This window comes from Drosophila sechellia, chromosome X (assembly GCF_004382195.2).
Source record: "Drosophila sechellia strain sech25 chromosome X, ASM438219v1, whole genome shotgun sequence".
Taxonomy (NCBI): Eukaryota; Metazoa; Arthropoda; class Insecta; order Diptera; family Drosophilidae; genus Drosophila; species Drosophila sechellia.
The window spans coordinates 21,104,744-21,131,821 of NC_045954.1; the positions used below are offsets into that span (position 1 = coordinate 21,104,744).

A 27,078-nucleotide genomic window follows, 5' to 3' on the forward strand; every position below is an offset into this window, starting at 1 on the left:
CAGTTAATTCTCGATTTATGATTAGTTACTATTAGTGAGTCACCAAAAGCACGGCTGGTATTCGAATCGGCAATTCATAACCGGCTGTTCCTGCGCTTATATCCCAGCTGTTTTCGGCTCTCCGTGGGAGCGAGCACGAGTAGGGAGCAGAGAGCGAAAAACCCATTTCAACCACCGCACTGTGGGGTACGATTATTATTTATTAGAAAGTTGTCAAAATTTGTCTAAATACGTTTAGACCGCAGATGGAAACTAAGCCAAAGCAACCGTAAGCACAAAATAATAGTGAAAAATTTTAAAATTTTATATAAAGCAAGACAATGTGACTAATTGCTTTCAAAACCATTAACTTAAATGCTATTGCACTGCTTTAAGCTTAGAGTATGTAAACAATTTTTAAAAGTTGTCAGCTAGTTCGCAATTGCGACCACTGTGCACCGCGAAATTCGTTTTCATTGCGGGAGAGCGAATGAGAGAGGGCGAGAGAGAGCGAGCGACAGCCGTTTAAATTGCCATATATTTCCCATATAAAAGCACCGCTGCTTCGTGTTTTCATTGCCTTTTAAAAAAATCTCGAACAAAATATGACAAGAAAACATCGGATGAATCGCCGGGCAGGAAAATCACGGTTTCCACTGAAAAACTACTGATAGTTATCAGATATCCGAAATATATGTATATTCAATCGAAACGAGAACCAAATCCGCGAAAAAACGCGAATCGGAGTAAATACAAGTTGACTTCTGCTGGTAAATAGAAGAAAAACTTGTACCTAAAACAATGAAAAACTCACGTGTCAAATATTTAACAAATTGTTCTCGCTAATACATGGGCAAGCCCATTCCCATTTGCGTGTGTGAGATTTGCTAGTTCAAATCGTTGATTTTTTTTTAGTGGCAGCTTTGTTATGTGCAATATATACATAGATATTTACATATGTATTGTTTGTGTGTGTATTTATTTGCAGCGTTGTTGTTGCTGTTTTTTTTTTAATTGAAGCCGCGCCAAAAGTAATTAAATAATAACGATGGCAAGCGCTTGTTTGTGTGTAAAGTGCAGCAAGAATGGTGAAAAATCGAACATCAACACGCTTTTAAAAATGCATGTGTTATGTATGTGTATATATCGGGTCGTCACTGTGTGCGTGCGGGTGGGGGCAGCGACGCCGGCAGAGGCAGCGATTGCAGTTGCCAGCACGCATCCAAGAAGAAGAAGAAGAAGAAGAAGGGAATCGAATGCATGATGGGAAGGGTGGCCGGGCAGGGGGTAGGAAGAAAAGGAAAACAAAAGCAAAAAACTTTAACTTCTGCATCTGCTTCTTCGTTCTCTCCTCCTTCGGCCCACCACTCACCTACTCTCTCAATGTGTGTATGTGGGTGTTTGCATTTGCATGGCATTTCTGGCATGCAACTTCTATGTGTGTGTGTGTGTGCGTATATTTATGGAAGTTTTGTGCCTATAGGCGAGAGCAAGAGAGAGAGAGAAGATAGAGAAACTACTATTTATTATTATCCAAGCTCCCAAAAATCGAACATTTTGCAACAAATGGAGTTAGACTCGTGTTTTATTGGTAAAAAATCAATGAAGTGACATTCTCATTTCCGATTGCAATCCAATAAGATCCAATTGGGATGAATTGCTTCCGTAACTTCCAACTTGAAGATCTTATGGGTTCCAAACTACACGAAGAAGGGGGAAATGGGGATGAAATTCGTTTTTAAAATTCCTATTTAAAAATATATTGGATCCAAAAATACTTTATCAGTGGAGAATAGCTCTGAAATGAGTTTCCAATTCCCGCATTCCACTTCTAAGATCTAAGGCGATAAACAAGACATTGCTAAGCAATTCAAAAGTCTCATAATTCAAATGAGAGCCCAAAAATAACAAACGAAATATTCGAAAAATTATTATGCATTTCAAAAATATCTGGTGGGTATTTTTGCAATAAACTGAGAATAAAATTCTTTGGTAAAAAAACAAACTATCTCATCCAAACGGTTGGATAACTGAAAGCCATTCGATATCGCAACTATGGCAGCATTCAGATAAGATAAATGACCTTATGTACAAAAACACTGAACTATGGAAATGTTTCCTTATCAGTCGTTCGGCTCTGGATGAAAGTCTTACTCCAGCAGTTGATGATAACTGATATTCCTATCACTAAGGGCTATGACGTAGCTGAAAATGTTAGTGGACCATTAGTAAGGTAATCCATCAATATTCCATGTATTCCATGAGGTCGACCATTTCCTAACCCATTTAAATGGCCATTGAGTGATTAAGTGTTTTTGTTTATTTTTTCTTCGATTTCTGCTTTCGCCTCAAAATAATCTACAAAATTTTTGCCGTTTCGGGCCATAAAAACGATGTAAAATTTAATATGGCATATAGGGCGAGACAATGTTGCCTGTTGTCTGGTTATTGTTATTATTATTTTTGTTTGCACGTGGGAAACGGAAATTGCCGAGGGAAAAAAAAACGGAGGACAGCAAAAAGTTGCCGCCGTTTCACTTTCGGCTCACCACCGGTCTCCACTTGCCCCACCAAAGTGGTTAAAATTTACAAATAACAAAGGGAAACACAGTCGAGGAATCTTAAGAAATGCGGCCAGCGTTGTGTTTTACACAATTAATTCCGCGTAATTAAGCCTTTACGAAGCTTATGACTTTACTGTCTGATCTTCCCTTTTCGCCCTCTCTCTCTCACTCCCTCACACCTTCTCTGTCTTATTGTTTTTCGTTTTATTTTCCCTTCTATCGCCCGTTCCAATTCCAATTGTTGCCATACAAGTTCCGCTTCCAATTGGATTACGACCACAATTTGTCTGCGGGCCAAACACCAATTAGAATCGGGCGAGATATGGAATTGTGCGGGCGCCTATAGCTATAGCTCTACCGATATCTGAATGCCCTTTATTTTTAAAGCACAAATTTCAAAAATTGTAATGCATTTATGTGTTTAAACATTCAGTGCTTAGTTCAAAATACATAAGTGATAAATTCTTGAGTTTAGTAAATATATATTTCCTCCTATGATAGTTTTTTCCTTGCTTAAGAAGGGTAATTTCCATTTCGCTTAATGCTCCATCTATAAAACCCGCGACTTTCTCCATAATTATAATCATTTGCAGGGAAATTCGAACAAAAAATCGCTTACATGTAATAGCCAAATGCCATTTCTCATTAGATGCCCCCCACGACGATTTCACGATGATTGCCACTGAGCAAACATCAATTGCTGGACAAAGGCAATCGATGACTTCGTCACGAAAAAAAGGAGGGGATATGGGGTTGGGGGAGTCAAGAGGGACTCCATATCGGCCATTAAACCCACACTTTTCCAATATTGTCATTGGCCACTGGCATGTCATTCAACCCACCCTATTTCACTTTATTTTCCCCCGGCGACTTTTCCTTTCTGCTCGCAATTATCAGCCGCAAACTATTGGGATTTTCGCAAGAAAAGTCTTTCCTTTTAAGTTGTCTTTTCTATCGTTCTTCTAAATTAAAAAAAAAAAACTTTGAAAATTAACTGCATTATATAAACCTAATTTAAGTCTTTAAAATTCCTCAATGTTTTAGTTTAGTTTTGAGCTCGTAGTTAACATAGTAAGTGTAACTTTTTTGCAGGTCATTTCATAGTTTTTATTTTTATTTATTATTTTTTAATTCAGTTTAATGTTTTCTTTTACTTGTACTACATATTTGCCCTCGCACCGCAATATTTGTTTGCATATTTTCTAGTTTTCGATCTTGCTTCGTTCGCATTGTACCCATTTCACTTTTGGTTATGGACTTAAATTTAAGCGAAGTCGCGCTTAGTTGTATTTGCATTTGTTGTTTTGAATTTTTGGTTTTGTTTTTCGTTGTGTGTGTGTTTTTTTTTCAAGGCAACAAAGCGATGACTTCATCTTCTCTGCCCACATTTTTGTTGTTGCCACACAATGTGTGTGCGTGCGTTGGTGTAAATATACCCTTTATAGAAAGTATTTAGAGTTTTTAAGTTTGGACGCGCTCGGGAGAAAGCATTAAACCAATAAACCAAACCAAGATCCAAGACAAGAAAACCAAACCAAACCAATATAAGATCTGGAATATTTGGACTTAGATTGCAGATTCAAGAAACACCTAACACAAACGGTTACGACCGTTTGAAAAATGTTTTTTCCTAATTTTCTGGCCAAATTCTACCTACATATATTCCAAACATCTATCTATACTTCAACTGCTAGCTTATCACCAAAAAGAACAAAAAAAATCGTTAAAAAAGAAGTTCTAAATAAATAAAGATTTTTAGAACGACGTCAGAAAATAAGAGTAATACGTATATCCTCCGCTAGGTGGCGCTCGTCGGTATTCAAGAACGGACTACTCTTTATTTGCTACCCTGTAAGATATTCGGAATAGAGTATAGGCCAACTTTTATAAACATTTTCTTTGACCGAGGCCAAGAACAAGCACTCTGTTCTCTATTCTGGATGGTAAATGTTCATTTCGTTTTTAGGGTATTTGCATTTCGGTAACACTCAGCTGAATTACATTGCTTTGTTGTGTTGCTGCACACCCCCGAAGAGTTGATGATAATGACGAGGAAGTGTTGGCCTTGTTTGTTTTTGTGACTGATGTGTGTCACTTGCCACTATCATCATTATCGTTATTAGGCGCACGCCAAAGACATTGTGGCAGTGCAGTCAATATGCAAAGTGTTGAGTAACCTTCAACACAATCCACATCACTGACGCATTATGATCATCATCGTGGACGTCAGACTGTCATCGGTTGGTTGACCACTGTCAATAATCACACTGAGAGAAAATCCTGTAGCGTAGATTTGTTCTGGTAAATTAGAATTTGAATATCGTAGCGCCATCGTGATCGGGTCAGGATTATCGTAATGCAACATTATTTATGTGGCATTGTCGAAAGTGTGGAAATGTTATCTTTTGTGCTTTTTCTTTATTTTTCTTCCAGTGCATGGGCGACCACGAACTTTGCGACATCAAATTGATTATTTCGATGCCCTTCTTTGTCGCTCTTTTATCCACAATTTCTCCCTTTTCTTTTCACGCTATCTTTCCTGCTCGTTGGCTTTGTTTTATTATTCATGTGCAGGCCGGAAATGTTTCGTTTTTCGAGTCGCACTCACCAGACCAGCCCCAATACCATAAACTATATGGGTACCACGGACCGGACCACAGGCCGTATAGACCATGCCCTCGCCCACTTTTGGCCACTTTCCCAGTGTTTTTAGTTTTTGTGTTCGGCTAGCGTTCTCTTTTGGGGTCAGCAAACAAAACTCGCACCCGTTGTTTGCTTTGTTCTATATGTGTATATACTCTCTGGAGTGTTTTTGGCCAAGTTTTGTTGGCCTGGTCGAGTCGGAAACAGGTTGTGCGGATCTCTGTCGGCCGAACAAAAAAAATAAAAAATAACATTGCAGATAGTCTCTGCTTCCGTGAATTTCAGTGGATTTTGCTATGATTTATACCCGATTATATTACGGGTTTCTGAGAATTTATACGGAATTTTGGGTGCGTCTTGGATCTGAAGTTACGAGAAGTCACTGAATTATGTACTGGAAACTGACCACATATGTATGTACGATTAGTCAGCCGAGATTCATAATCATATTAAATGTTTATAAATGTTATAAACAACTCCGATGAATACTCACCGCCTTTGTTGCATTGTTACTAATCAGTTGTATTAAATTCCACTTGAGGTCTGTAATGAATTTTATAAATATCAATCTCAGTAGTCAATAACAAGTTACTTATTAAGGGGATTAGGAAAAAACTCTTGAACTATAATTCGTTTGAATTGCATTTCTATTTGTTGGTGAACAAGTTTTTCGTTAAAATTCAGTGCGATCCCCAAAAAATGTGCATATTTTTAATAGGTAGCCAGTTATCTGATATCCTTTCCCTAGTTTACTCTAATAGTTCAAGGAGTGGCTACACTACGAGATCTGGGGCATTCACTAGCAGCTGAAAAAGTTCACAACTGGGCTTTACTGTGTTGCAATATCCATTAATAGTTAATTAATAAATTGCCCAAGCTAATTACTCTCGCATTTATTCAGCAATTTAACAACACTTAACATTTCGTTGCCTAATTCGTTACCTATTGAACCTTTTTTGACAACGTTTTCTGAATTTCTTTCAGCAGCTGCCTAAGCGATGCAAAATGTGACAGGCGGCAGCAGCAGTAGCAGCAACTGCCTCATCAAAGGTTACGCCGCAATAGCCCCAGCTAAATATTAAACAAAAACGGAAACAAGAGTTTAAGACCATGAACTAAACGGCTGAGCTGTAAAATGCAAAGTAATTCAAATTTAAACTAGCTAGGACATGAACCGCAAGCAACTGTACATTCGAGACACCAACCGCAAAGCACAAACATTTTGAAAAGGGCAGCAGCAATAACAAAACCAACACAAAGGTTGATGAGGGAAACCGCACGTGAACTACAAACAAAATAAACAAATTAGGAGAAGGATAGAAAGGCGGAAGATAGACAAGTGTTAGCGCAAACAGCAAAAGGCAGATTTTTGCATTGGCTTAGCGGGGACAAGAACCAACCAGTACATCAACCAATTAGGCGTTTAGCAATTGAAGAAGACGTGCTGCAACAAATAGCTCAACGATCAGGCTGAGGAGAGTGACAGACTGAAACGAAGGCAGTTCGCCTGGATCAACGGTATGCCCAGCACGGCGGGCAGTGCAGCTGGCGTTTGGATGGGCGCCCTGATCAACAGTGCCGGCAGCAGCGCCAGTAGCGTCATGGGCATCGGCATGGGCAGAGCAGCTGCTACGGGAGCAGGAGCACCAGGCAGCTCGGGATCTGGAGCAGAGGCCTCCGCTGGCACTTTAATCGCCCAGAGCACGGCGGGAACGAGCGCCGCCAGCAGCGGAACCATGCCCTGGGACAACAATGGAACCCTGCGATCGATCAATCCCGGCGACTGGTCCATCGAACAGAGCCTCGGGCCACATCACCTGTACTTTCAGCTCGGCTGGGCCTTTCTCTTCCTAGCCTTTTTGGCTCCCCACGGTCCCTACGGTGCCCTGTGGATGCGGGCCATGCTGCTCATTGGCTGCCTGATGATGGGCATGCATGGCTACTTGGTGGCCTTTGCAAAGGACGTCATCCTGTGGTCGGGCATGGGACTTTTTGTCAACTTCATCTATCTCGTCGTGGTGCTGTGCCGGCTGAGGCCTGTGCGATTCGAGCAGGAAATCGAAGCGGTAAGTGATATATGTACATAGTATGTGTACCAAACCTTCAATCACGTTTACAATCATACCTTAGAACAATAATAATAATAAAATAAGAAGTCTCTTTAAGTTAGAGCAGTACTATAGCATCTTAATGAGTTAGGAATTCCTGTTTTATATTGCAATTATAAATGAAAACTTAGGGACTGGCTGAAGAATGACCTCAATAAACGTCTTTAAATAAATCCATATTTTAAATTTAAATTTAAATTCATTTTTCCAAAGCCGAGAAGTAGGCAACCAGTGTTAAAGAACTAAGAAAAAGAATCATTTAAATTTTACACCTTGATTGGATATTTTTCATTTATTTTTTTTGTGTTTTTGTTTCTTTTTGTGCTTTTTTGGTTTTTGATTTTGTTTCTTTTGTTGTTGTTTTTTTGTTTGTTTTAATATAAATTACATTCACTTAACATCCGCACTTAAAACAGAGAAAAACATAGTTTTCGGTGGATTAATAAATAACAGAAGAAAATTAATGAATGAGAAAAAAAAAAATAGTATAATTAATTATCAATAGGCTATTAATTAATAACTTCTTGTAAATTATTGGCTATCAACTAAAGGCTAAATGTGCTGTGGTTTGCGGGTGGGTGTTTTGTTTTGGGAGTTTTGGGCTGAGTTTATCACAGGAAATCAGATTGGAAAGGTCGCCGCAAAGAAGGCGTCCTTGGGAGAAATTAAATATTTTCGTGCATGGGCGTATGGGTGTGTGGTGGTGCGGGGGTGCGGGGGTGTATGGGGCGGAGGAAGGGCATTTGGGGCCGGATGGAGGAGGACCAGTTCGAAAACTCAAGTGTTCAATAAGCCATATAGATTTTGAGACATTTATCGAACATGGAAATACAATAGTAGTAATGTGTGTATGCGTTGTTATGTGGTGGGAACCTAAATCTATAAATTCTTCACTTCGGGCTTGCCTTAGCTAAGGCGTATTTTCGATGCCAGAAAATACAGCTGCAGGCAGGTGGTCAGCATGACCGTCATATTGCCAATGGCGATGGTCATGTGGATGCGCCGGAATCCCTTGTGGATGCGCTGATAGTGCGGGCAATCGACGAGGTCGCCCTGGACGAGGCTGCCCACCTCCTGGCCACTGCCGATTGCATCCTCGATCTTGTACTTCTCGTGCATCAGCTGGAGCATCGGTGGCACCAGGTACAGGCGCACCACCACCTCGATTCCCGCCGCCAGGGCCAGCGATCCCATCTGGATGCCCGCCGATGTCGTCCATCCGCTGAGGAAATACTTGGCATACACCACCAGCATCGTGAGACTGAGCATGGCGTTCAGGGCGAAGTAGCGCGGGAAGAGGATCTGCTGGCACTGACCGAAAACGTGGCGGGGCAGAGAGAAATACAGCGAGAGTCCTGCAAGGATGTGGAAAAAATTAGATTCGCTCGTAAACGGTTTTTACTGCCCAACGATTCTACAAAATGTAATTACGATTTTTGGCGGACTGGCGCACAAATGAAGCGAGTGTTGATTGGCTTAAAGAAATGTATTATTACAGTTGATCTTGGCAATGGAACCAGTGATCAGTGGCCATTATATGCTGAAACCATGACGAACTGATGGCTAGTTATGGCTAGACCATCTTCACAGTACTGTTCGCTGAGATGAGTCAATGAATTTCCTGAATGGCAATGCATTATGTGCTTCATCTGGGAAACAATGAATGTTTGGGATGCTCATGTGTGATCCCTGAAGATCAGAACAGTCCTGCGCTATGGGGACACTTACCCGAGACAAATGTCATCCAGATCTGAGACCCAAAGTGGGTGGCAAAAGCGCCCAGGAAGACCAAGGCCGCCATAACTCCGCCCGTTGCTGTTCTCGTCGATGCTGCTGTTGCAGACGCAGCTGCGTTCTCCGCTGCTGCTTCTGTTGCTACTGTTGTCGTTGGGTCGATGAGGTCGCGTCCCACAGTCATCAGCACAAAGGCCAAGATGCAAACAGCTATCAAGTGTGCTGGCTGTGTCGTACGCGTCAGAATTCTGCAATGGGAGAGCGAGCAATGTGTTCGTCAAATAGTACTAATTTAAATTTAGAAGTTAGCATTACTTCAATGAAGTTTCAAGGTTGGAAAAGTAGACTAACTTTCTAGCAGAACATCGGCATTTGATCGAAATGTATCGAATTGATCGTGCAGTATCGATTATTATCGATCATGGCTCAAAACTGGGGTTCTGTAAACATATTAATATATGTACATATGTACATATGTGTGTTTCTGTCTCAAGGCCATGTTATCTGTTTTTTTTGATTGAAGTGCTTTCGTGACGCTTTCGGTTCAATTCTTGTTGTGAACTTATAACTTATAAATGCAATAGCTACGCAATTGACGTTGGTCCAAACTCCGCGGGAAAATGGGCTATGGGCTACCCACGTGGCCCTCATGTCTGATTAGATTTCATTTGCGGCGAACTTTTGCACCGATTGCGATCGTGCAAATTCGCCGTCTCCCTTTCCCAAACGTTATGGCTATCTCTTTCTCTTCGTGTCTACGCATTTGTTGCGTCTCCGTCTCCCCACCCCTTTCTAGTCTGGCATTTTGCATATCCGTCTGTTACGTTTTTATGTCTTTTTTGCACACTTTTTTCGCCGTTCGTTTTTGTTTTTGTCGCGCGGCGAATAGAGCCCAAGTGGCGTACGTGAGCAAACGCATGCAACCGAATATTGTATATTATCGCCGCCCCCCACTATTCCCCTCTCTCTGTTGCTCTCGAGGGGACCAGAACTAAAAGCCAGAAATTGGCAATCTCTCCGCGGTATTCATAGCGAAAAAGCGTGGATAATGCAGCTTTGCACTTGCACTTGGGGCGAATTCAGTGGAATCAGCTGGCGACCAGCTGATAAAACGATAAAACGCGGCGAACGCAGCTGATTATGGACAGGGGCTGAAGAGAAGACAGCAAGTGCATACAGTTGCAGTCAACATATTAGGCCAGCCATAAATGTACAATGCAAATATTGATTTAATTCATTTGTTCAAACTTGCCACTAAATAACTCAATAGACAGCAATAGACAGCACTTTTAAATCAATGTCTTCCTGGCATCCTAAAGTTTTTCCCCGGACTGTACGCACGCGAAAGCTCTTCCCGATGACGTAGGACCCGGATCGCACTTTGCACTCCAGCAGGTGGTTGCTACGAGGTCTTAGGGAACTCTATTGACTTGTCGTCATAGCGCCCCACTGACCGCAAGATAACGACCGTTTCTAGACACACCCCCGCGCCACCCGAGTTCTACTTATCGCTTGACATTGAGTCAGCATTACGGTCAAGGCGAATATCACTAGATCGTATTTTTAGATTCACGCACTTGGCGTTAGTAATGCGGCCTAGAGGCCCAAATCCCCGTGAATCACCAACAGAAATTGGGGCTTACGTTAACTGAGGTTAGGAAAGGGGTTCTTCTGGAGGTTCCCGTCCCCTACACACATACACGTATTGTACTTGTATGGCTATGCAATTTAAATTGTTCCACTTCTTGGGGTTCCACTGTGGCGATCGATATCGTGCAGGTCACGAGTTTGGCGTCTGCTGCCAGGCATTATCAATGGGGTGCTAACAATCTGTTTAATGGACTTCGTTGTATGTCGCTATGTGGCCAAAGCTGCTCAAATCAGTTTAGTACCATAGCTGTGACATTTTGGTTACATATATTGTTAAACTTAGTCATACTTATGTTAAGAAGCCACTTTAGTGTGTTAATAGACCAACGACAGACGTTTCTTGTGTCTGCTGTTTGCATAACGGTTGTACGCACTGGACAACAGCGGACGGTGGAAAAATTCGACGCCTATATTTGCATTTATAAATGTCAATATAGGGGCGTGATCAGCATGATCCGCAGCCGTGACAATGAACTGATAAGAGCTGATAGTGCAGCCAACAGTGAGGATTTCCTTCGTCAGCTGATGAATTTATTATTGGTGCATATTTAGTAACAGGGGGCGTGCAATTTGCCGACCAATGACCGCTACAAAACAATAATATTTACAGACTAATTTTACTTGGGAAACTCAATCTTCTCCCGTAATTATTTACTTCATTTTTCTATTTTTGAGAGTATGCAAATACTTTCTGATTAAAAGTACAAAATATTCGCCGTCAACGGAGTAAAACTACCAATAGTTAATTGGATTCGCAACTGAGTTGTTAACAGAACTAATGGAATAATAGAAACTGCACTAAGAGTCAAAAACCTAAGTATATTTTTTTCAAAAACAGCACTAACCAAATGTTGCGTTAAATATTTTTAAGTGGCTTAAGTGGCAGTATGCGAATATATTAGAAAGTTTCAACGGAACTCTATCTCTTAAATTTTCAGCAGGTAATTATTGAAATGAGACAACTTAGGAGTCCAGTTGAAAGATTATGGATGTGCTTTAGGGGGCATAATGGAGGGAGACTCACGTGTACAGGCGACTGGCCTGCAGCTTGGCCACCAGGCAGGTGATTCGCTCGGACACCTGCCTAGTCATCTGTGTGCCGATGGCCAGGGCGTCGTCCATCGACGGCTCCATGAAGCTCAGCTTGCGCTGCTGTTGAGCCTTCAGGGCGGCGGCGGGCGTGCTGGTGGCCAAGGACTCCTCCTCCTGCAACTCCATCTCCTTGAGCATCTGCTGCTGCTGCTCCTGCTGCAGCTTGCGAAAACGTGGGCAGAATCGCAGGAGGTCGCTCCTGGGTGTGGGGGCCGGTGATATGACCTTTGGACTGGTTGTCATATCCGCCGAAGGCGAGGATTTCAAAACGGTTTCGGTAACGCCGCTATTCTCGCTATCGCTGCCAGTGACCGACGAGGAGGAGGAGGAGGAGTCGTCACTGGCGCTGCTGCTTAGCTCAAGTTCCTCAAGGAACTGCTGTTCCCTCTGCAGATCTCTCCGCTGCTGCTCCTTCTTCTCGCGCTTCTTCAGCGTGTACTTGACACTCTTCACCGCCTTCGATGGCATCCCACAGGCCATGTAGCGCTCGATCTGCTGCTCGTTGTTTTTCTCCACGATCCCTGAATTGTGGCACATCTTTGCATTGGTTTCTGCGGCTCCTCTTTGAATTGGTAATCCTCTTTAGATGCTCTGTATTCTTTTTGGCACTCTTCTTTGTCTCGCTTCGCACAGCAAAAAAATGTATTGGGGTTACTTAACTTTCCGTTTGGCTATATATATTTTGGCTATTGGATTTGGGATTTTTCTAGACCGCGCTTTCGGATCGGCTTGTGAATTTTGACTGCGATTTTAACGTGGGGTTGGGTTAATTTCTGGGGTGGGTTATTTTTTTTTGGATTCCGGGGGGACCAAGTGCGACACGCGGCGCGTTGAGGTGTGCGATTTTGAATGGGAAGTCGCCGCTGCCATTAGCTTTTATATATACCGCCGACAACGCCAGTTCTTGCGCCGACGGCGCTGCCCGCTCTGCTTCCGCTCTCTTCGGACGCGGCGAACGCTCCGCTCTCTTCGGGATCTACATTTTGCACTCCGATCGAATCGGCGGAGCTGATGCAACAGTGGGCCCAATGGCGGTGCCCAGTGGTCCAGATCACCATGATCGCGTGCTTTCTTATCCGCAAAGTGCATTTGTCTGTATAACCGTGAAAGCCAAACGCTTGAATAGATGGCTATATTCTCATATCGTCTAGAATTTGCAATCTGCAATCTACACAATCATCTAGAAACCATATATTTGAATACTACCAATATAGTTATCTTAATATAATATGTATGATGTTTTAACTATCGTATACAAATTAAGCCATATATTCAGACAATCAATCGTAATGATTTAAAATGGAACCGAACAGATAAGATTAGTCAATTGGTCTACGATTATTGGCATTGGTATATAAATTGAGCGAAACAATAGACTCAATTCCAGTTTCCTTTAAATCAATTTGATTTTTTTTTTTTTTTTTTTTTTAACATTGGTGTTAACCCACTTAAGCCGGACTGCTGAGCCCACTGTGCGATGCATTTAAACTGGATTATCCCAAAAGAGCGGCCGATGGGAGGCTGGACTTCAGCTGGGGATCTCTTAAATCCAGCGAGGTTCTTAAGAGAGCCGCCGCCTTATCACCAGCAAGTCTCAATTAATGGTGGCTGTCACGCTGCGATCGTTTGGCATTATATGCCGCCTTATAAGCACCTGACAAATGGATGCCACATGTGAATAGTTAGTGGCCCAACCTTCAGACGTTTATTTTTTCGCCAGAAACTTTCCAACAATGTTGCGCCGAAAAAGTGTGGAATCCACAGCGGGATGCAAATGCCGTGAATTCCTGCGACGTCACCAGCGCTCGAGCAATCCCCGCCTAATGCACACATATGCACACATCCATATACACTTTGGATCCACCGATTCTGGTTTAAATTCGGCGAATTGCTTTCGATCACTTGCGTCGTGGGGATCGTTCTTATTTCGATTATTTCGGAGAAACTCCCCAACGGATATTCAATATTCTGTTACCCATACGGGGGAAAAACTTTTCCGGACCCCCGGATCTTGTGGGTATTAGACACATTTGCCACTGACGAAAGACATCTGCAAGAAATTACAGGTGAATCATATGGAAAAGAACACGTTCAGATCACTCGATGAATATAATTTACAAAGCAATGATTAAACTAAACGGTAGTTGAGCAAGTAACTAACTAGCTAGCCATACATGCAAACAAAATGCATTTACAATATGATAGTAGATCGTAGCCGCAACCCAATTCGAAATGCTAATGATAACGAATGTCTGGTTGGGTGAATCACCCGGTGATTCAGTGGGGCTCGGCGAGGATCGCCTCCTAGCCAGATCTGATTAAAGTCCCCCACTGAAACTGACCACTTCTTGTGATGTGTGGCAAATCTTTCGCAAAAATGCCCAAAAAATGAAAGCCCACGCAAAACGTGCTGGCAAAAAATAGAATAAACGAACTGTTTACTCGAATAAAGGTCACTTGATTAAGCTGGGCGCGTAAAGACTAATCATGGCCAATCAGCGAACCGGACCCTGGCATTATCCCCGATCCTCCCCAGCACCCTGCGATAAATCCGCAGAGCGCCGATTCTTGAGAGCCACGATGAGTGGGCAAGAAATCACGGCCAGTGCACGATGTCCGGCCAAATTGGGTGACCAAAAGCGGATGTAATGGCAGTATTTGTATGCACCGTAAGGAGGCGATCGTCCAAAAACGATCGGAGGAGGGATCTACGTCCGGCCAGACAAATCGAAGCGGATCGAAATGGTTGGTGGGAGTGCGACTGGGATTTGAACCGCAATTAGATAATGAGCAGTTTGTGGGCAGCCATCGAACGGCGATCGACCATGCCAGGAATCGAATATAGAAAGTACTCTCCATGTACATCTTATCGATTCGAGGAGATCCCCTTGTCATGTGCCGCACGTTCCGCGAGTTGGCGGCTCCAAAGAAAAATTAAAAATTATAATATTATTAATGAATGAATCGAATCTTCAAGTCGAAAATCTGCAAATGGCAGTCAATCGATCAATCAGTCAGTCGAACAAATCAAGCAATCCGAAACAAGAGGGTAGCAATTTACCAAGAATGTTAGAACAGATGATCGTTTAATGGGTCCAAATATTCCTTAACCTTTTTTCTATTCATTCAAGTTGAAGCTAAACCATAAATTAGCCAGTCTGTACTTTAGCAAAGCAATGAAAATTTTGATATAATAAGGTGTTCCCTTAAAGCTAACATATAATTTAAATTCCTTGCAGTTGTAACCCCAAAGAGATACATCATTGTGATAATTTATATATTTTACTTCCACTAAATCAATCATCAAATAATTTGTGATATGTGGACTGGTTAATGATATAACGATTAAGAGAACTATTCATAGAATTTGGACATTAACAAGCTTATAAATTATTTTAGACCACGTGGCACGGACCACGTGCTGTAAACAATACGAAATTTACGAATCCAGTTGGTATTCATTAAATCTCAACAGTAAATTTATTATACATCAATGTTTCTCATGGTGAATAGCAATGTGATGTAAATATAATTGGTAGCGATGAAGACGAGGATGAAGATGCTGAAGATTAGCTATTCATTTGTCTATAAGAGTCTTATCATAACCATTTGTATTTGGTAATACCTAAAGTTTTCGATAGTCATGAAGGTTGAAGACATCGTCAATCGCCATGCTGCTTTGCTTTACCATCATTTCATCATTATTCATCATTTTTCGTTGGAAATTTGTGTTTATAGTTTTGCCGGTTTGCTGGTGTTTTTGATCGGAACGCAGGGGTACGTGGGCCAAGTCTGGTTCGTTATTCCCAGCTGGCGTTGTGGCAAACTCCACTCCGTTTTACATCCAATGCGGACGTTCCGGCCGGCTTTCGCGTCATATGGGCCAGCAAACGCGGACGGATGAAAGGTGGCCGAAAAATAGCGGGTGATGTTTTTCTTTCTGCACCTGACGCACACCGAGCGTTTATGTCGAAGAGAGGAACTTGGAGAGCCGTCGAACGACATCTGCGTCAGCATCAGCTGTCCCATGTGGCATTGATCCGACAGAAGAGGGCGATGTGGTCAACACACCCACACCACCCTCTTCCGCCCCCCAGTACCGCCTCCTTTTCCCCACCCACCCACGCGCCTTCACTCAATCATTGTCCGAAGTGCGGCGTAATCCCTTAGTGGAATAAACAAAAACAGCGACCCACGTGAGCGGCCTAAGCAGGTCCAGATATAAGGGGTACTGGGTGCCGCCACGCCCATCACCCACCGCCTTCCTTCCTGGAGTCACATGAGTCACCTAAATCATCCGGGAAATGAGACGCAGATCACTGACAGCTCAATTAGCACTGAAAATGGCGGGGAAATCAAATCAATTTGGGGGCAAAGTGAAGCAACGAATTACTTTGCTTTTCACGATGTTCATGGGTACTGTTATGTGTGGTTAAAAGATTCTTACTCTAAAATATGTTTGTATATATTTTATATGTTCTTAAAATTTCGCACACATATTTGTTTTTCAAGATGTTTGAATGTTATTAGTACATTTTTGTGGGCTTATACAGTTTTTATGGACTTACCTGGAACATTTCAAAAGTAAACAAACGTATGAAAAATATAATTAAGTGTGCATCATACCCTAAATAGGTTATCAACATTTTAGTCGCAGCTGAAAATGCCCAATTTTGGTATTTCACCAATTGCACGGCGATTTTAACGGTTGACGGCCGTGATAAGCGACCAGAAAGGGGCGGAAAACTTCCAGAGAGTGGGAGAGAAAACTCCGTTATCAGCAGCAGTTGCTTGTTGACGGCAATCGATTCAGATTCTGATTCTGATTCCAATACTGTTTACCAGCTCAATTGTTCACACAACGCCGTCGTGTGCAGCGATCGACATTTGTTTGCTTTTTTTTTTTGTTTCAACTGCCCACTGTTGCCGACTGCCCGTTACTTCTGCGACTCTCTTAAAGTCGAAGAGGTAGGGAAGGAAGAGAGCCTCTCTTTGGGGGGCTTATCATCAGGTTCAATGGCTCTCGTATGCGAATGAATGCTTTCCCACCGATCTTCATCGCTCTCTCTCTCTCTATGATCTATATGCGCATTTGGGCAGGTCAGTTCGGAGGGAATAAGAAGCGGAAAGAGATATAAAACAGAGCCATAAAACCGACGATCGATCGATTGGGGAAATAATTAAACCCGATCAGCGATAATTAAACCGCATAAGTGTCCCCATAATGGATCGATCGATCGATCGTCATCCGCGGCATGCCCCATGAGAATTCTTCGCAATTAAGAGGCTGCGATCGAAGAATGTTCTTCGCGGTGATCTTTGGCTGGGAGGGCAGATTAAGACAATCAGTTGGTGGTAGAATTCCAGAAGAATTCCTCCAGTTGTGAGGCGAAATGAAATTATTAATAAACTGCTCATGCAGATTCTGCCATTAGAATAGAATAATATAATATTTATGTTTAATTTGCGATTTATTAGCTATTGCCCTAATTACTTGATTAATGCATTTATAAGTATTTTACTAAGTTATATATATATATATATATGGAACACATTATTTATAAAAAATTTGCAATATTACACAAGTGTGAGTGATTATGATACATGAGCATTAAGAGTACAGGCCTTTTTCAACCTTTTCTACTTAGAAATATGTTTTATAAAGAAGATAAATTGGGATTAATCATTGATTATGATGAGGGCTTTTTTAATAAGTTAAACTAAGTTAATGGTTATGAACAGTCTTTAGATAACACATTGATTTTTAACAATATAGCACGCACGGTTGAGTTATCTTTGCCCATTCCGGTAAACGAAAACGTTGGATTGATCCTTTTGTTAAGTGATCAATTGATCAATTCATCTTTTACCGAATAAACTCATTCAGGGCTTCAGGTCCAGTGAATCCTTTTTGGCCATTAGTCAATTGAATCTACCTCGGGAGGCAACTGTTCCCATCTCATTCAGAGATTGGCCAAAGTAGAGCATTATCTCTGGCCGACGATCGTTCGCAAATTGCTCCGTTTCGGTTTTAATACTTATGTGTACTTTTTTTTGGAATTCTTCGCTTTCATTGATTTCAATTTGCAAATTGCGAGCGGTACAGCGGAATGGTGCTTTGTTTCCCACAGCAAAGGAATAACGACCCCATCCCCGTTCCCATATTCCCATTCGACGGCAGTCCATCATGTATATGTGGCTGTCCAGCCGGCAGTTCATCATCATCTAGAGGCCGCTTATCTGCGGCATCTGTGCACAGAGACAAATTCTTGGGAATTGGACGCACGCTTGTGCAATAAATGGTCTAAAAGATATAAAGTTACTTTGTATAGAGTTTACAACCTACCCATAAAGGATTAAACCTATATCTTTAAATATGGTCAACCGAATTGAATTATTATAATTCGAATTGCTTGCCTGCTGGTCAGCTGATCCATTGAGCTGATTTGATTTGATGTTGATGGGCTCATTTTTTCTTAGTGTATCCGTATCTGTGCCTGCTGCTCTTCGTTCTCAGCGCCTGTGTGGATTTGGATTTCATTTGTAATGCTTTTTGTGGCTCTCTGAGCTGCGCTTGGTGCTTGGTGGTGGTGCTCAGTGGTTCAGTGGCTCGGTGGTTTGGTGATTCGGTGGCTCTGTGGCTCTGTGGAGACTGGCCTACGTGACTCGGGAATCCGCGGCAATGTCCGACGACCGACGACCGACTGGCGACCGGCGACTGTTGCAAATCGAAACGATTCGCTGGATCCGCTGGATTCGCCAGCAAAACCTGCCCCGGATCACAATTTGTCCGACGCCCGGGCAAGCCTCTTGATTATGTTATTTATTTATTTAGACATGCTCGTTAATGTTTAATGTTATTGCCGCGCGTCGCCTCGGTATGAAAAAATTAAGCGACGAAATCCCATCGAAATAAAACCGCATTCGCATTCGGGCCACTTTGAAAGTCCTTTCTGTGAAGTCGACTTCGTTGGACCCTGACCAAAAATTTATTGTTAAGTTATTATTTGTGTTTTATCCAAGAACCTATATACCTTTCAGATAGGGTTGAGGAAAATTGAAAACTGCTGGCGTTTCATGTTGCGAGCTGCAATACGACCACCTCCGATGTTGCAGTTGTGAGTGCTGCTACTGCCCCGATCGCTGGGAGCCCACCTGTGGAGCAGAGCGGGATCGGGGGCTAGAGCCGGCCAAGCTGGCACGTCTAACGGCTGCGTCAGCAAAACGCACGATATTTTGCATGGCAACAAGTTAAAGTTGTCGTGGTGTGTGGCTGTTGCTACCACGAGTCTTACATTTTGGCCATGTGATCGCTGGCTTGGCTCTTCGATCTCGAGAGGGTTGGGAACGGGGTGGCGTGGTGTGGGGTGGGGTGATCCCCCAAAAACTGGTCGCAGCACTATCTAGCTGACAAAAAGCTCATCCACGCCCACGCTACATAAGTACACGGAAAGAAAACAGTCGCAAATGAAGTAGATGTTCTTTTTTTTTTTGAGAAACCTTCATACATATATGTTTTTCCTGACTTTGGGTTTTTACACTAAACGAAAGGACAAGTTCCTTTGAAGCCCTTAGCAGCGGTCGTTTCTCGCAGTGTAGCCTCATTTAAATGAGAACAGAGAACATGGTGGGAAAAGGGGGCGTGCTCTTGTCGTACTTGACGCAATGCAAAGCAGTTAACACTCTCGATTTGCGATAATATTTGCCTATTTCAGTTGCTTGTTTGTTTGACTTTCAGTGCTGAGTGTAACAACATCTACTTGGCAACAGTGATTGTTGTCCTATTGATCTCCATGTCAGTCTTTTGGCCAAGAAAATAGGAAGTTTCCGTTACTTTGGTGCAGCTTTCATTTGCCCATCCACTTTACTTTATTGGGCACACGTACATATATGTAAATTATGGACACGTTAACTGGGTATTATGTATAATGTGGCCATCAGTTTAGATCCCATCGATGCATGAGTAGAATATGTACGTGGAAAGTTTTCAGAGAAACCTTGAGTTTATTTTATCATGAATTAAGTAGAAATATAAACATGCTTTCTAAGTAAATAATACATTGTTTTTATCAAGTAAAAGCTATTAATCATTTTTCAGTAAATATTTATTGAACTGCGCAAGTTATGTTTAATGAACTTATTTTTAATGGGCGTTATTGAATGAATATCAAGATAAGACTCATCAGCAAGCAAATTAGTAATAAATAGATACCAGGAACGAACAACGCTAAGTAAAATTACTTTAAAGTTAAAATATACAATATACATTATTATATATATTATATGTAAATAATAGGCAAATAAATACCTCTAATTGATCTGTAGCTGTCGCCATAACCATTAACTTTATCGACTCCATTTGCAGGTGTACCTGGCACTTTTCCAGCCGCTGCACGTGACACGCCACCAGTTCAAGAAGGTGCTCAACTGCATGAAGGTGATACGTGCCCTGAAGTACCAGGAGGTCTACGCCCAGGAGAAGGTCACCAAGGTCGACAGCCTGTCGCTGGTGCTGAGCGGCAAGTGAGTGCCTAAAGGAGTGACTTCCGCCTTTGGCTAATATGGCTAATACCGATGCTCTTTTATCCACAGACTGGTGGTGTCGCAGCATCAGCGCGCCCTGCACATTGTGTTTCCCCATCAGTTCCTAGACTCGCCGGAATGGTTTGGCGTCTCGACCGATGACTACTTTCAGGTGGGTGTGCTTGGTCAGCAGCTCTACTGACTCATTAACCAATCTGCGTACTTTTGTTCCACCACGACAGGTCTCCATCATGGCCATGGAGGAGTCGCGCGTGCTGATCTGGCATCGCGACAAGCTCAAACTGTCAATTATGGCCGAGCCCTTCTTGCAGACCGTCTTCGATCACATTCTGGGCCGGGATGTGGTCAAGAAGCTAATGCAGGTCACCCAGGTTAGTGCCGTCATATGTGTTCTTTCATCAAGAACTTCAATTTGATAGTCCATTATTACAAGGTATTATTTATAAACAAGTCTTTGGTAATCGCTATGCCCTTTCGATTCTAGGTGAGCGAGTCGATAGCCAGCAATGGCTTCCTGCCCTCTGGTGGATATGCTGAGGATGCGGAGGACAAGCCCATGTTGATACTCAAGAAGAGTGTGGATGTGGGACACGGACTGACGGCCCTGATCAACCGGCAGCTACAGGGTGAGTGCAGACCCCTTGACCCTTGACCCGGTCGGCTCCCTTAGCCATCTAAACACTTCTAACCTAGTCCTGTACAGCGGCGGTTAACAAAATAGTAGCAACGCATTAAACCATTTAGATTTCTGTCAATTGTTCAACCATTTTTCAAATGGCTTGACAGGCGTAAATCAATATAACTTCAGATTCAAAAAAATTGTATTTGTAGCGTTCTAACATTAACTTACTTAAAACAAATGATCTTCAGAAGCAAACATCCAAATTTGTATAACCTTTTTAACTGATTATCATGTACGTTGGTAGTCTTTAAAGTCATAATCACCAATTTAATGATTGAACCATTTCATTGCCTTGTTCTGTAAATATTAAATATAAAATACAGAAATGTGCTATTCAAATAGTGTTGTTAGGATTTTTAATCTGTACTCCCAGTATTATTTTAGTGACCGCTGCTGTGGTTAGCTCTACCCCACGCTTTCATTAACATTCTTGATGTTTGGGGCTCTTGATTTCTCCACTTCGACTTTGTGTGTCTCCCCCTCTTTGTCGCTATCACTCTCTCTCTCTCTCTATCTATCTCTGTTTGCACGCTTTCTGCATGGCGAAACAACATAACTTTACTTAAATGAAGCCCGTAACTTATAGTTTAACTTATGATTTTCCATTTTCGTTTGTATTATATTTCCTGCGTATATTTTGTGCATTTTTGATTTTTTTGTTTCGTTTTCTTTACCTGTTCTACGCGAAAACTCTAATTTTAGACGAGCATGTTCCTTTACTCGGTCGCACGTACAAACAACAAGAACAACTACTACTACTGCAAGAACAACTAGAACAACAACGCGTACAAGAAGCAACAACCAGCGCCAACAACATCGAGCAAAGTGCAATCTGAATTTATGCAACCGCCCGCTGCTGCTCAACTTGCCACGAACAGAAATCAGAGCACCCATCCGTCCCTTCACCTTTGACCTGCACAAGAACTACCAGAAAAACAACCCCACCCACACATGCAAACAGCCATCAGTCATCAGTCAGTCATCAATCATGCGCAGCCACACCAACAGCAACATCACGATCATCAGAAAAGCGAAAAGAGCTATCGAAGAAATCTGGAAGCTATCCATCTAAATCCGCATCCTAAGTTCCATAATAATCTCATCTTTAGCATAGCAACTAGCACTAGCTAAACAAGCATCTAACACATCTAATCGTTCTAATAGCCAACTTTGTATTACTCCACTGCAAACAATTATCCAGAGGCTTGAGTTTTGTGTAAAGTAATTGATTTGGGAAACATAAACTTTTCGTCCCAGCGGAAATGTACTAAAACACCGTGTTTAGAAGGCTTTAGGAACTTGGAGAAGTTACTAAAGATGTTTACAGACATCTGTGTGATTCGCCATTTCCCCTGATACCCCTTTTTAGGAGGGTTATTCAAACACATAAGTAGTCTTTTATCAAACGGAGGAAAAAGCTTATATATATTTGTAAAGTAAGGACTAAAATCTAGAAAACCGGTAGAACTGCCTCAAATGCTTTGTAGTTTCACCTGACAACTCTATTTAGCAGCGTAGAGAAAAACACAACATAGTAGACCGTCATTAAAAACAAAAAAACAAGAAAGATCTTGGCGCGCTAAAATTATTTAATTAAACCCGTACCAATATACTTGTACCCCATAAAGATAAAGAAGCCAATTATTTCACAAAGGAAACACAAAAACAAGTAGGAAACTTACATGGCAACACTGTTGAATTCAATATGCTCCCCGAATCCTTCGCAAAAACTATCGTTAACTGCAGTCAAACCAGTTGTAAAAATTGTAATTTATTTTGACTGATCATGGTTGAGTTGTAGTCAGACAAGACACTTGATTGCACATGAATTAGTTTCAGTTTGAGTGGGGTTTTCAATTGAACACGATCAGAAAGCCAGCCAAGGTTTAAATTTGAAATTAATTGATCGTGGTTTTGAGTTTGAATTGGAATTAGTAATATTTGATATATCACGCAGTATACAAACATTTTATATTAGTTGAAGTGGTTGAGTACCATTAAGTCGATCTTCTATACACGACTTTAACGGAAACCTTTGTAGATGCAGACTATTTTCCAAGAACCTATTATAAGTATTCACAAGCATAATGACTAGCATACAAACTGGTTCGATTACAGCTCTTCAGCTTCAATTACCGATTCCAGATCTCAAGATCGATCAGTCTAGTGACAGGTGACATAGGTAATAAATTAACTTTCCGCTGGGCCAGGAGTTTTCAACGCTTTATTTGATTAAATTCTGATTTCTTACCGCTTGGCATTTACTGGAAATTTACTGTGCTGGCACATACATCAAGTCTCTAAATCTTCCATTAACACATTATTATTTTTTGTATTTCTATATGCATACGTATTTTTCGTTGATTCGTTGATTGATTTGCATACAAATTGAGCTTGAAGAAAGCGTGAAAACTAATTAGAATTAATATCGAATAATATTTGATAACGTTAAGCAATACCTAGCCTAAGTTGTTGTACATACGCTATATATATTTGCTGTACATAATCCCGAGTGCCCTCAAATCCGAGAAGCCCCTAATCAAATACTCTACTCCCCCAAGAAAGTGTAATAAACGTAGTGGAATCAATGTGAATGTAAACAAGCCAAAAACCGAAAGCTAATAAAAAAACACATAATCAAGATGAAGTACTGCAGATTAATCCAATAGTCGATCCACTGGCGAGTTTCGTTTTAAGGGGCATAGGCACGCGCTCAGCCATCATTGACATCATTAAAGGCATTTATATGTTTTTCATTTTAATTCGCATTATTCGGCCTGCCGCCACGAGGAAAACAAAACAATATTTGTTATTTAATTAAACAATTTGGCTGTTGTCGCGATCGCCGCGTGCTGATTGCGATCGATTTAGCTTGTATAGGCTATGGAATTGTGCAGGGCATTCATCGTGCATTCATCGATGATCCGATCGGCTTTGCAAGCAATCATTAAATACGGAAAACCAAAATTGCAGCATGCATGTCCATAAACTCACACACAAAGTGCAGCCGACGACAGTACGCACATGCCACGCCCCTGCGCCCGGCCACGCCCCTGCCCGAGCACTTCCGCCCATTTGCAATACCTGTTTACTGGCGTTTCGAATTGCAGCTCATGGGAATATGTAACTGAGTACGGATACCCTAGTTTTTTCTTCTTACTACTGGGTAAACGTTTCGATCCAAATATGATATTGGAGTTTGTAACTCCTATACTTTTTTCAGAGGAAATATACTTTCGTAGGGCTCTAGAGTTTTGTTTATCATCAACAGCGGCGATCGACTCGCGAAAGTAAAGAGGGAATCTAAAAATACTTGCAATTTGATTAGAGCGTCTAAAAATGGCATTCGTATTCAATTAGATGGCAGGCGCTACATCTGTTTTAGAAATATAGTATATATTCACTAGATCAATATTTACTCACGTGATGGATGGATGTATCACAATCAAAGTTGTTTCTGTGTTATATTTATTCATGTGATCGATTTTCTCACCCCTATATACTAACCACGTTTTTCTACTGATTTTCCACGATCAACAACAAGTTTATATCTATGTTTGATTTGTGATGAAATTTATGTATTTGATTTTCTATTTCTTCGGTGACTATAATTTTGTTGTATGTCTAACGTAAACGTTCCAAACCAAAACTCCATCATAAACGTTAATCAACTACAACAAAACTACAACAACAACACCACCAATCAAATCCAACAACCACCATGAAACAGCCCTGCCTAGGATATCGAAGTATTACGATTGCGGTAAGTCTAACGTCCTACAGGGAAATGGATCTTAAGTTTCGGTCCCCGAAACCACAAATGCCCTTGCAGACCGATGGCTAATGATTTTGTAGTCCGAATATTGCCTGATCATTGAAAAAAATTTCTAAATAGCGAATCAGCTTTCTACCATGGAGTTCTCCATGAAGTCACCAATTGATGTACCTTAAAGCTGGCAAGGTCAATTGAAGTTTTTCAAAAACTGCATTATAGTTTTTTTCTAGACATCAACGTTACCTTTTTGTAAAGATTTATGAGTCTGCCTTTTCACAATTAAAGATACAACCCCATAGACAATTTAGAACTGAGAGATATTTTTTGATAATAGTCCGATTGCACTTTCAACTACATACGGAATGAAAACCCCATCCCCTCTGCAAGGGTCTAAGATGTAGACCCTAATATCTAGAAACAACAACAGCAGCCCACTGTGTATGTATGCTAGCCTGTGTGTGTCCCCGTCTCTTTCTCTGTGTACATAACTATCTCTCTCAGTTGGTGTTCAAATTTATGTAGTGTGACCGTTCGTGTGCCTGCTTTTAGATTGTGCATGCAAAAGTTTTTAAATTGTTATTTCCATTGCCTTGGGTAAGCAAAACGTATTTGTAAAGTGTTTCCCAAATTTGGGAAATTTAGTCTCCGCCTCTTCATCCTTTTATCATCCAAAGACTTCAAAAAAATATATAAATATCGTCTTCTCTTTCTTCCCTCTTTTTTCACTTGCACCTTTTAGCTGGGGATCCGAATTCTTGGCGCCTTGGAAGGATCGATGAAACGGATCACGAAACGGCCGTTTGAGAGGGATCCAGATGAAATGTTTAGACTTGTGTTTTTGAGTATTATTAGGTGTATATTTTAGGCAATACTGAGGAACGAAAGCTGAGGAAATCCGACAGAAAGGCTCCACGGAACCTGAGTGCCATGAGTTGGTATACAGAATTATTTATACATACATATATATACTATATGAAGTAAATAACAATTTGGCTATGGGTATTCTTCTATTATAGACTCGGGCATTACTTAAGATTATCCTGTCCTTAAATTCGGTTTGTGACAATGAAAAAACAAGAACGTCACACGATTATATTAAAGCCAAAATTGTTCTTAAGTATATTATTCGGCATACAGAAATTGTACTAATTTTATATTTTTAAATGAGTAGCCAAATGATAAAATCGTTTCTGAATTGGATTTATTAAGGTCACTCGAGCACTCGAGAGGAATACGCCTAAGAAAGTGAATGGAAATATACATATGTATATGTATACAAGAATTATACATTAATTAAAACTAGAATAGTTGCAAATTGTATTACGCTAAAACTACGGATTAGACGAATGACAAACCAAAACGAGAATTAGAAGGAAAACAACTGAATGAGATGTTAAAATATTAAATGGAGAAAGATGTATTTTTTTATTACCCTACATTTAAGAGATTATAACCGAAAGAAATCGGAGAAAGCCCAAAAGCATTAAGTGTGAAATATGCAGAATATAAATAGACGATATGTACATGACTATACATATACCATATGTATGGGAAGTTAACGAAAATATGTTTGTGGCTCCCCGCTAAATGCAAAGTTAGAGAACATTCCATCGTTGATTAAACCTTTCAAGACCTATAGCAATCACTACAACTTTACATACAGTTCCCGCCTAAATTGTCACCTCAATCATCAACTTCCTGTGAAAGGATTCGCAACCGAAATGCTGGTTAGTCGAATGAAGTGTTCAGTTAGTTTACCCATAGACCTTTGATAGTCCTTGTTGCTTTTGTATCTATGTGCCTGAATTCATGCATGTGCATCAATCAAAAAAGTTAAATATTATGAAAGCCCAAAGGTTAATTTTGTTAAACCATGAACATTAGCTAGGTATAACAATAACGCAACCAACCAGCATAAGTACGAACGCCTACGAAAACCATAGTATATCCAAAATATTATACTCTGGACCTATCCGAGAAACAAAAACGAAGAAACCAACTTAAAAAACTGTAACCCCCACTCATGGAGGTTTCAATCTTTTATTCTCGACTTATTTGGTTGGAATTTGGTTTCACACCCACAGTATTTCCCCCTAAGTTAAAGCGCATTGTATTGTATCGATCCCAACGTTTGTCTCATGTTAGTTAATGATTAGAAACAACAGATCCCCAGATCGACATAGATCATACACAAAACTACAACCAAACCAAACCGAACTAAACCAAACCAAAACAAATAGTTCAATGTATTTCGTACCTTTGAGCATAATTAAAAATAAAGTAAAATGGAAATGGTATAAAAACAAA

At 41.1% G+C, this 27,078-nt stretch overlaps 2 protein-coding genes across 5 annotated transcripts; one reads left to right on the plus strand and one right to left on the minus strand.

Moving 5' to 3' along the window:
* The first annotated feature begins 544 nt into the window (after window positions 1-544).
* LOC6615188 (blood vessel epicardial substance) lies at window positions 545-27,078 on the plus strand. 4 transcript variants are annotated; one of them, XM_032726464.1, is made up of 8 exons: window positions 545-749; window positions 6,171-7,252; window positions 20,136-20,293; window positions 20,363-20,465; window positions 20,536-20,685; window positions 20,799-20,940; window positions 24,727-24,759; window positions 25,511-27,078. In XM_032726464.1, the coding sequence occupies exons 2-8, from the start codon at window positions 6,707-6,709 to the stop codon at window positions 25,573-25,575; spliced, it is 1,197 nt and encodes a 398-aa protein (XP_032582355.1). In that variant the 5' UTR covers window positions 545-749; window positions 6,171-6,706; the 3' UTR covers window positions 25,576-27,078. The 4 variants fall into 4 exon arrangements, with proteins under 4 accessions (XP_032582355.1, XP_032582356.1, XP_032582354.1 ...); XM_032726465.1 differs by lacking the exon at window positions 24,727-24,759; XM_032726463.1 differs by lacking the exons at window positions 24,727-24,759; window positions 25,511-27,078 and adding an exon at window positions 21,699-21,921 and having other exon boundaries at window positions 546-749.
* LOC6615189 lies at window positions 8,079-12,628 on the minus strand. Its single transcript, XM_032726462.1, has 3 exons — window positions 11,703-12,628; window positions 9,023-9,276; window positions 8,079-8,649 (listed from the first exon to the last, which is right to left on the minus strand). Exons 1-3 carry the CDS (start codon window positions 12,305-12,307, stop codon window positions 8,201-8,203), a joined length of 1,308 nt encoding a protein of 435 aa, XP_032582353.1. The 5' UTR covers window positions 12,308-12,628; the 3' UTR covers window positions 8,079-8,200.